General features: G+C 45.6%; 1 protein-coding gene across 3 annotated transcripts in view; it reads left to right on the top strand.

Annotated features, from left to right (window-relative positions):
- LOC143766070 (occludin-like) overlaps positions 1–10,580 on the top strand; it is a 120,131-nt gene extending 109,551 nt beyond the window's left edge. For all 3 annotated transcript variants that reach the window (XM_077253463.1, XM_077253469.1, XM_077253454.1), the window contains one exon: positions 10,325–10,580. In XM_077253463.1, the coding sequence (XP_077109578.1) occupies positions 10,325–10,426 (102 nt within the window). In that variant the 3' untranslated portion in view covers positions 10,427–10,580. The remainder of the gene's footprint in view (positions 1–10,324) is intronic.
- The last annotated feature ends 932 nt before the right edge of the window (positions 10,581–11,512 follow it).

Raw genomic sequence — 11,512 nt, forward strand, 5'->3', positions numbered from 1 at the left:
GTGAACACAGCCATGCAATATCATTGGTGGTGAATCAGGTGTCATGTGAAACCATAAAAACCTCACCTTTTTTAATCCACATACACTTGGCTATTTTTTGGTAATTTTGTGATGGGTGGCAGCCCTAAACAGCAGGCAGGGGGAGGGGTGGTGAGTATGATAAGAGGTGCTCTATGAAGTAACGGGTGGAGAGGTGCTTAACAGGGGCCCGTCAGGAGCTTAGTGCCTTGTCCTCTTTAGCTGGATTTATCCAGACTGTAAAAGGGGTTGTCCAGGTTTTTCACGAAAGCCTGCAGTCGCTCTGTGTGACTGCAGACTTGTGAAGCCTCACATTGCGAAGTGTTAGGATTCTCCAGTGATGATGGCGAGACCAAGTACTTATGTGACCACAAGTGTGTGATATGCATATTTCCCACCACATTCCGACCAGACGTGCACAGTGTCGCTCAATACAAGTGGGTTGCACATTTCTAGAATGTGGCAGGGAGTGTGCATATCGCACAATTGTAGTTACATGACCGCTCGGTCTCTCCGCTGGCACTGAAGGATCCTGACAGCGTGCTGTGTGCGATGTGAGGCTTCGCAAGCCTGTAGTCACAAAGTCGCAAAGAGCAACTGAAACACCTGGACAGCCCCTTTAAAGAGGATGTTTCCCCATTTTTACATCCTAGACTGGCCACATCATGATGAAGAGGTTGAAGATCTAATTAAAACATCCTTTTTTTTTTACATTTTTCTTCTCCATTGTGGGGCTTACATCTCAATCCCCGCACTTGGTCCTCATTCAGATGTCAATGATTTTTCCCATACTCAAAAATTGTCCAAGTTTAATCAGTGTTTCAGTTTTTACCATCAGTATTTCATTAGTGATTTTCACGTAGGAAAAAATACATTTCAAAGCTTCTCCTATATATTACAATGTTAGTCACAGAAAGCCCTTGGATTGTGCACTGGTGGTATCTGTGTGTAGTCCGTGATTGTCTGTATAGGCGATTTTGTCTGACGCTGATAAAAAACTAAAGTGTCTCTGTGATTTGTTTATTCTTCAAAAAAAACCACGGGCATATGAACAGCACAGCATAGACTATAATGGAAATGAAATAATGAAAACCACGGATAGAACATGTACGTGAGAAACGGACGTTTGAATGAGACTTTACCATCATTACATGTGCCAGGAGAGCAGGACGGCGCACTGCACTGTTATAACGTGTACGTGACCACTGATGAGCTATACACACGTCAGTCAGCGTACGGCCTATTCACACAGGAGGACCACACTTCTCTGTGCACACAGTGATTGTTAATATGTTCTGTGCATGTAGAATGTCCTGTTTTCCCAGGAGCAATGTGCTACCAAGAACCATGATGTTTAAGGGTATGTTTCCACTGTCAGGATGGCCGGCGGTATCGCCGCAGCGGCGAAGCCGCTCGGCGCTAAGCCCCGCCCCCTTAATGGGACGCGATCATGCCGGATGTGTTAACTCTTCACATCCGGGATGATCGCTCTCTCCCATAGGGCCCTGTGATATGCGTTGCGGGGACGCTGCGTCCCCGCAAGGTGTACGGGCATGCTGCGATCTGAAAAGACGCGCAGCATGTCCGGAGTCGCAGGGCCGCCGCGTGCGGGTTTCCACGCATAGTGGAGACGGGATTTCATAAAATCCCCTCCACTATGCAGGAACATCTGGACGCTGCTTGTTTGACGCTGCAGCTCTGCGCAGCGTCAAAAAAGCAGCGTTTCCTGACCGTGGAAACGTACCCTAAGCCAGCTAAAAATTGTTGCATGGAATGAATAATGATTTTGCTCTTACATCAGGTGTTTACTGACCTTTTTAAATGAGCTAATAATCAGGATGACGTGCTCTTACAGACATTTCACGATTATTGGCTCATCTAAACTGGCCATGATTCAGCGGCTGTTAGCTATGCAGGTTAGCCGCAAACACCGTTCTTAGGCTAGGTTCACATTGCGTTAGGGGGTGATCGCTAACGGACAGCGTTGCACGGCGAAAATGTCGCAATTAACGCTGTGCAATGGGTCCGTTAGCGCACCCATTGACAGCAATGTAAATTTCGCCTGTAGCGCATCACTAGCGCGTGCCTTTTTCGGCTCGCAGCTTGCAGCGTCCGCGGCGTGCCCGATGTCCGTTCCCCGCTCTCGCAGATCAGGGATCTGCGAGAGCGGGGACGTTAGCGCGACCCCTAAACGCGGCCCCTACAAAAACATTGCGTTAGCGCAATCCGCTAGCGCTAAACGGATTGCCCTAACGCAATGTGAACCTAGCCTTATTGTATGCTGCTGACCTGTAGTTAGACTATCTAGAGAGCAACATTACAAGAGTTACAAAAACTGGTCTTGTGTTCTTAACCCCTTCATGACCGTGGGATTTTTCGTTTTTCCGTGTTCGTTTTTCACTCCCCTCCTTCCCAGAGCCATAACTTTTTTATTTTTCCGTCAATTTGGCCATGTGAGGCCTTAGTTTTTGTGGGACGAGTTGTACTTTTGAACGACATCATTGGTTTTACCATGTCATGTACTAGAAAACGGGAAAAAAATTCCAAGTGCGGTGAAATTGCAAAAAAAGTGCAATCCCACACTTGTTTTTTGCTTGGCTTTTTTGCTAGGTTCACTAAATGCTAAAACTGACCTGCTATTATGATTCTCCAGGTCATTACGAGTTCATAGACACCTAACATGACTAGGTTATTTTTTTACCTAAGTGGTGAAAAAAAATTCCAAACTTTGCTAAAAAAAATAAAATAAAATAAATTGCGCCAATTTCCGATACTCGTAGCGTCTCCATTTTTCATGATCTAGGGTCGGTTGAGGGCTTATTTTTTGCATGCCGAGCTGGCGTTTTTAATGATTCCAATTTGGTGCAGATACGTTCTTTTGATCGCCTGTTATTGCATTTTAATGCAATGTCGCGGCGACCAAAAAAACGTAATTCTGGCGTTTCAATTTTTTTTCTCGTTACGCTGTTTAGCGATCAGGTTAATGCTTTTTTTTATTGATAGATCTGGCGATTCTGAACGCGGCGATACCAAATATGTGTAGGTTTGATTTTTTTTATTGATTTATTTTGATTGGGGCGAAAGGGGGGTGATTTAAAATTTTATATCTTTTTTTTTTTTCCACATTTTTTGTAACTTTTTTTTTAACTTTTGCCATGCTTCAATAGCCTCCATGGGAGGCTAGAAGCAGGCACAGCACGATCACCTCTGCTACATAGCAGCGATCTGCTGTTCGCTGCTATGTAGCAGAAAATCAGGTGTGCTGTGAGCGCCGACCACAGGGTGGCGCTCACAGCTGCCGGGGATCAGTAACCATAGAGGTCTCAAGGACCTCTATGGTTACAATACTGAAGCATCGCCGACCTCCGATCATGTGACAGGGTCGGCGATGCGCTCTGTTGTGAATTAGACTTTTTGGCTCCCTCTTGTGGTTACTAGTGATATGACTCTGGGATTGTCTTTCCTCAGTTTGGCTCCCACCTGGGCCGTTAGTCCAGGGGTGTTGCTATATAAACTTCCTGGATCCTTAGTCCAGTGCCTGGCATCGTTGTAATCAGATCCTTCTGTTTGCTGCTGTCTGCTGGTCCTGGTTCGTGTAAATTAAGCTAAGTCCTGCTTCTTTGTTTTTTTGGTTAATTGCTTTGCTCTTATTTTTGTCCAGCTTGTACTAAATGTGATTCCTGACTTTGCTGGAAGCTCTAGGGGGCTGGTGTTCTCCCCCCGGGCCGTTAGACGGTTCGGGGGTTCTTGAATATCCAGCGTGGATATTTTGATAGGGTTTTTGCTGACCATATAAGTCATCTTACTATATTCTGCTATTAGCTAGTGGGCCTCTCTTTGCTAAATACCTAGCTCATTCTTACGTTTGTCTTTTCCTCTTACCTCACCGTTATTATTTGTTGGGGGCTTGTATCCTACTTTCGGGGTCTTTTCTCTGGAGGCAAGAAAGGTCTTTCTTTTCCCTTCTAGGGTTAGTTAGTTCTCCGGCTGGCGCGAGACGTCTAGAACCAACGTAGGCACGTTCCCCGGCTGCTGTTATTTGTGGTGCTAGGATTAGATATATGGTCAGCTCAGTTACCACTGCCCTATGAGCTGGTTTTTTGTGTTTGCAGACTTAGTAATTATTTCTGAGACCCTCTGCCATTGGGGTCATAACAGTATGCCAGGCCAACATTGAATGTTTAATGCATTGCAGAAGTGGGATTATAAGAAAGGAAATTCTGAGTGTTTTTTTTTTTTTTTCCTCTCTTCCTCCCCTTTACCTCTGAGTGGCTTGTGCTTGCTGCAGACATGAATGTCCAGACCTTGATTACAAGTGTAGACCAGCTTGCTGCTCGTGTGCAGGGTATACAAGATTTTGTTACCAGTAGTCCTATGTCTGAACCTACAATACCTATTCCTGAACTGTTTTCTGGAGACCGATTTAAGTTTAGGAATTTCAGGAATAATTGTAAATTGTTTCTATCTCTGAGACCCCGTTCATCTGGAGATTCAGCTCAGCAAGTTAAAATTGTTATCTCTTTTTTACGGGGCGACCCTCAGGATTGGGCCTTCTCGCTAGCGCCAGGAGATCCGGCATTGGCAAATATTGATGCGTTTTTTCTGGCGCTCGGATTGCTTTACGAGGAACCCAATCTTGAAGTTCAGGCAGAAAAAGCCTTGCTGGCTATTTCTCAGGGCCAGGATGAAGCTGAAGTGTATTGCCAAAAATTTCGGAAATGGTCCGTGCTTACTCAGTGGAATGAGTGTGCTCTGGCCGCAAATTTCAGAAATGGCCTTTCTGAAGCCATTAAGAATGTGATGGTGGGTTTCTCCATTCCTACAGGTCTGAATGATTCCATGGCGCTGGCTATTCAAATTGACCGGCGTTTGCGGGAGCGCAAAACCGCTAATCCTCTGGTGGTGTTGTCTGAACAAACACCTGATTTAATGCAATGTGATAGAATTCAGACTAGAAATGAGCGGAAGAATCATAGACGTCAGAATGGGTTGTGTTTTTACTGTGGTGATTCGACACATGTTATATCAGCATGCTCTAAACGTCTAACAAGGGTTGTTAGTCCTGTCGCCATTGGTAATTTGCAACCTAAATTTATTTTGTCCGTGACTTTAATTTGCTCATTGTCTTCTTACCCTGTTATGGCGTTTGTGGATTCAGGTGCTGCCCTGAGTCTTATGGATCTGTCATTTGCCAAGCGCTGTGGTTTTGTTCTTGAGCCGTTGGTAAATCCTATTCCTCTTAGAGGTATTGATGCTACGCCATTGGCGGAAAATAAACCGCAGTTTTGGACGCAGGTAACCATGTGCATGACTCCTGAACATTGGGAGGTGATTCGTTTTCTTGTTCTGCATAAAATGCATGATTTGGTCGTTTTGGGTCTGCCATGGTTACAGACCCACAATCCAGTCTTGGATTGGAAGGCAATGTCTGTGTCAAGTTGGGGCTGTCAGGGAATTCATGCTGATTCCCCGCCGGTGTCTATTGCTTCCTCTACTCCTTCGGAAGTTCCTGAGTATTTGTCTGATTATCAGGATGTATTCAGCGAGTCCAGGTCCAGTGCTCTGCCTCCTCATAGGGACTGTGACTGCGCCATAGATTTGATTCCAGGTAGTAAATTTCCTAAGGGAAGACTATTTAATCTGTCTGTACCTGAGCATGCCGCAATGCGTTCGTATATCAAGGAGTCTCTGGAGAAGGGGCATATCCGTCCATCCTCTTCCCCTCTTGGTGCGGGATTCTTTTTTGTGGCCAAGAAGGATGGATCTTTGAGACCTTGTATTGACTATCGGCTTCTGAATAAAATCACTGTTAAATTTCAGTATCCTTTGCCTCTGTTGTCGGACTTGTTTGCCCGGATTAAAGGTGCCAAGTGGTTCACCAAGATAGATCTTCGTGGTGCGTACAACCTTGTGCGCATTAAGCAAGGAGATGAATGGAAGACAGCATTTAATACGCCCGAAAGTCATTTTGAGTACTTGATGATGCCTTTTGGGCTCTCTAATGCTCCCTCAGTGTTTCAGTCCTTTATGCATGATATTTTCCGGAAGTATCTGGATAAATTTATGATTGTTTATCTGGATGATATTCTGGTTTTCTCTGAAGATTGGGACTCACATGTGGAGCAGGTCAGGATGGTGTTTCAGGTTTTGCGTGAGAATGCTTTGTTTGTTAAGGGCTCAAAGTGTCTCTTTGGAGTACAGAAGGTTCCCTTTTTGGGGTTTTTTTTTTCCCCTTCTGCTGTGGAGATGGACCCAGTCAAGGTCCGAGCTATTCATGATTGGACTCAACCCACGTTAGTTAAGAGTCTTCAGAAGTTCTTGGGTTTTGCTAACTTCTATCGTCGTTTTATCGCTAATTTTTCTAGCGTTGTTAAACCTTTGACGGATATGACCAAGAAAGGTTCTGATGTTGCCAGCTGGGCTCCTGCAGCCGTGGAGGCGTTCCAGGAGTTGAAGAACCAGTTTACTTCGGCGCCTGTTTTGTGCCAGCCTGATTCTCACTTCCCTTTCAGGTCGAAGTGGATGCTTCTGAGATTGGGGCAGGGGCCGTTTTGTCGCAGAGAGGCCCTGGTTGCTCGGTAATGAGACCATGTGCTTTCTTCTCTAGGAAGTTTTCGCCTGCTGAGCGGAATTATGATGTTGGCAATCGGGAGTTGCTGGCCATGAAGTGGGCATTTGAGGAGTGGCGTCATTGGCTCGAGGGTGCTAAGCATCGTGTGGTGGTCTTGACTAATCACAAAAATTTGATGTATCTCGAGTCTGCTAAACGCCTGAATCCTAGACAGGCCCGCTGGTCATTGTTTTTCTCCCGTTTTGACTTTGTGGTCTCGTATTTACCAGGTTCAAAGAATGTGAAGGCTGATGCTCTTTCAAGGAGCTTTGTGCCTGACTCTCCTGGAGTCGCAGAACCAGTTGGTATTCTTAAAGAGGGAGTTATCTTGTCGGCCATTTCTCCTGATTTGCGACGTGTGTTGCAGAGATTTCAGGCTAGTAGACCTGACTCTTGTCCACCTGACAGACTGTTTGTTCCTGATAAGTGGACCAGCAGAGTCATTTCCGAGGTTCATTCCTCGGTGTTGGCAGGGCATCCGGGAATTTTTGGCACCAGAGATCTGGTGGCTAGGTCCTTTTGGTGGCCTTCCTTGTCACGGGATGTGCGGTCATTTGTGCAGTCCTGTGGGACTTGTGCTCGAGCTAAGCCTTGCTGTTCTCGTGCCAGCGGGTTGCTCTTGCCCTTGCCTGTCCCGAAGAGGCCTTGGACACACATTTCCATGGATTTCATTTCAGATCTCCCGGTGTCTCAGGGCAGGTCTGTCATCTGGGTGGTATGTGATCGCTTTTCTAAAATGGTCCATTTGGTGCCTTTGCCTAAGCTGCCTTCCTCTTCCGATCTGGTTCCTGTGTTCTTTCAGAATGTGGTTCGTTTGCACGGCATTCCTGAGAATATTGTGTCTGACAGAGGATCCCAGTTTGTTTCCAGGTTCTGGCGATCCTTTTGTGCTAGGATGGGCATTGATTTGTCGTTTTCGTCTGCCTTTCATCCTCAGACTAATGGACAAACGGAGCGAACTAATCAGACTCTGGAGGCTTATTTGAGGTGTTTTGTTTCGGCAGATCAGGATGATTGGGTGACCTTCTTGCCGTTGGCTGAGTTTGCCCTTAATAATCGGGCTAGTTCCACTACTTTGGTTTCGCCATTTTTCTGCAACTCTGGTTTCCATCCTCGTTTTTCCTCAGGACATGTGGAGCCTTCTGACTGTCCTGGGGTAGATTCTGTGGTGGATAGGTTGCAGCAGATCTGGAATCATGTGGTGGACAACTTAAAGTTGTCACAGGAGAAGGCTCAGCGTTTTGCCAACCGCCGCCGCGGTGTGGGTCCCAGACTTCGTGTTGGGGATTTGGTATGGCTGTCTTCTCGATTTGTTCCTATGAAGGTCTCCTCTCCTAAATTTAAGCCTCGCTTCATCGGTCCTTACAAGATATTGGAAATCCTTAATCCTGTGTCCTTTCGCTTGGATCTTCCGGTGTCGTTTGCCATTCACAACGTGTTCCATAGGTCTTTGTTGCGGCGGTACGTTGTACCTGTGGTTCCTTCTGTTGAGCCTCCTGCTCCGGTGTTGGTTGAGGGCGAGTTGGAGTACGTGGTGGAGATCTTGGATTCTCGTCTCTCCAGACGGAGGCTTCAGTATCTGGTCAAGTGGAAGGGCTATGGTCAGGAGGATAATTCCTGGGTGGTTGCTTCTGATGTGCATGCGGCCGATGTAGTTCGTGCCTTTCACGCTGCTCATCCTGATCGCCCTGGTGGTCTTGGTGAGGGTTCGGTGACCCCTCCTTAAGTTGTGAATTAGACTTTTTGGCTCCCTCTTGTGGTTACTAGTGATATGACTCTGGGGTTGTCTTTCCTCAGTTTGGCTCCCACCTGGGCCTTTAGTCCACGGGTGTTGCTATATAAACTTCCTGGATCCTTAGTCCAGTGTCTGGCATCGTTGTAATCAGATCCTTCTGTTTGCTGCTGTCTGCTGGTCCTGGTTCGTGTAAATTAAGCTAAGTCCTGCTTCTTTGTTTTTTTGGTTAATTGCTTTGCTCTTATTTTTGTCCAGCTTGTACTAAATGTGATTCCTGACTTTGCTGGAAGCTCTAGGGGGCTGGTGTTCTCCCCCCGGGCCGTTAGACGGTTCGGGGGTTCTTGAATATCCAGCGTGGATATTTTGATAGGGTTTTTGCTGACCATATAAGTCATCTTACTATATTCTGCTATTAGCTAGTGGGCCTCTCTTTGCTAAATACCTAGCTCATTCTTACGTTTGTCTTTTCCTCGTACCTCACCGTTATTATTTGTTGGGGGCTTGTATCCTACTTTCGGGGTCTTTTCTCTGGAGGCAAGAAAGGTCTTTCTTTTCCCTTCTAGGGTTAGTTAGTTCTCCGGCTGGCGCGAGACGTCTAGAACCAATGTAGGCACGTTCCCCGGCTGCTGTTATTTGTGGTGCTAGGAATAGATATATGGTCAGCTCAGTTACCACTGCCCTATGAGCTGGTTTTTTGTGTTTGCAGACTTAGTAATTATTTCTGAGACCCTCTGCCATTGGGGTCATAACAGCGCTCATATCCAGCCGCCCGGCCGGATGCGGTAGTTAAATGCCGCTGTCTGCGTTTGACAGCGTCATTTAACTAGTTAATAGTGGCGGGTGAATCGCGATTTCACCCGCCGCTATTGCGGGCACATGTCAGCTGTTCAAAACAGCTGACATGTCCCCGCTTTGATGCGGGCTCACCGCGGAGCCCTGCATCAAAGCAGGGGAGCTGACATCGGACGTGCTACCCCGTCCGATGTCAGTAAGGGGTTAAAAGTGCCAGGGCTGAATTTCAGTCCCAGTCTGGTCCTACATGCCATATTTCTGCAGGTGTCTCTGAACAGTAGAACAATGTACCACAACTCCAAAGTCTGCTAAATCTTTCTGAAAGTCTTTTGCAGCTGAACGGGAGTTCTGATTTACCTCTCTAGCAATCCTTTGCGCAGATCTCACTGAAATTTTGCTTAGTCTTCCAGACCTTATCTTGACCTCCACTGTTAAATACCATTTCTTAATTACATTTCAAACTGAGGAAAGGGCAACTTGAAAACGCTTTGCGATCTTCTTATAGCCGTCTCCTGCTTTGTGGTTCGCCACCATTTTCATTTTCAGAGTGCCAGCGCTGCTTAGAAGAACCAATGGCTGCTGTTTTTGTGTCACAAGGTTAGAGGAGGCTGGTATTTTATAAAGCTGAGAAAATTACATTACCTGGCCTTTCCTAGTGATGACATAACCCTAACAGGCTAATTAACATCGGAAACCTTGGTCACAGTTATCTGAGGTCACAAATCTCCAAGGGTGGCCAAACTATTGCAATTATCCAATTTCCTGTTTGTAATTTTTAAAAATGTAAAAGATGAAAATATTTATATTTTTTGCCTAAAATACAGAGCAAATGTGTCACATTTAACTTGAGGCTTTTTAGATATCATTTCACATTCAACTTGCTTAACAATTCACAATAACAGTCATTTTGACCAGGGATTGGATACAGTCCTAGGATACTCCACAACGTTACTCACATCTTTTCAAGGCAATTGGAGTTCTTGCGATTGGAGGCTAAATCAAATTTTAAAAAAAATAATAGAAGATACTCATACTCAAAAGATTTGATCATCTATACTGCTTACCTGCTTTTAAAACCTTTGCTAGGACACATAAAAAATCACATTTAAATGCAGTGTGTTTTCCCATGAATTTAGACTGCAGTTAATTTCTTTTTGCTTTTTTTTAAGACTCCCGATTACCAAACAAAGAAGATTGAAACCAAACAACTTAGAAACAAACTGTTTCATATCAAAAGGATGGTGAATGATTATGACAAAGGAAGGGGCTGATGAACACGAACAAAGACGCAATGTCAGAAACAGCCACTAGAGGGCATCAAACACTGGCATTATAAGTACAACATTTAAAGGGCAGTTAAATTGTATTGGGAAATGCCTATATGTAAATATGTTTTTGCAGCTGTTAAAGGGCCACTGTCACCCCCCCCCCCCAGCCGTTATGAACTAAAAGAGCCACTTTGTGCAGCAGTAATGCTGCAGTCTAACAAGGTGACTCTTTTAGTTTTTGATTCATTTATTACTTCAAAAAAGCGTTTTAAAAATTGGCCACACATACCAGATATTGTACCAGGAGGCGGTCCGAAGCGTTCTGTGTGAAGCTCCCAACTGCCGTCACTCTTCTCTTCAGGGGCGATGGTACCCGCCCCCTGAGCGCTGAAATCCGGCGCCTGCGCTGTTTAGACGCTCCCCAGCTCCGACGCTCCCCCGCCTTCCCAGGAACCCCAGCCCCGCACTGTGCATAATGAATAACAGTGCGGGGCGCGGGATTCAGCAACAGTGTGGCCGCACTGACAATGAACACTGCGCAGGCCCCAGGCGGGCACGCACAGCGCAGGCGCCGGATTTCAGAAGATAACAGCGCTCAGGGGGCGGGTACCATCGCCCCTGAAGAGAAGAGTGACGGCAGTTGGGAGCTTCATACAGGACGCTTCGGACCGCCTCCTGGTACAATATCTGGTATGTGTGGCCAATTTTTAAAACGCTTTTTTGAGGTAATAAATGAATCAAAAACTAAAAGAGCCACCTTGTTAGACTGCAGCATTACTGCTGCACAAGGTGGCTCTTTTAGTTTATAACGGCTGGGGGGGGTGACAGTGGCCCTTTAAGGATAATTTAATTTTAAATTTAAAAAAAAAAAAATTCGGACCAGTTGGAAACTACCTTAATTTCATCCCTTTGGAAGGTTCGAGAGATATCTTCATCTGACCATGATACTTTATGTGGTATTTTTCAATACCATAACTACCAATTGTCTCCTTATAAACTGATATATTATGCCCTATTTCTTGAAATTCCTTCAATGTCTGCAGAAGTGTCCCTTACTTACGCTTTACACATAGATGGATTATGAACATG

The sequence above is a fragment of the Ranitomeya variabilis genome, chromosome 1 (assembly GCF_051348905.1).
Source record: "Ranitomeya variabilis isolate aRanVar5 chromosome 1, aRanVar5.hap1, whole genome shotgun sequence".
In the NCBI taxonomy this organism is placed as follows: Eukaryota; Metazoa; Chordata; class Amphibia; order Anura; family Dendrobatidae; genus Ranitomeya; species Ranitomeya variabilis.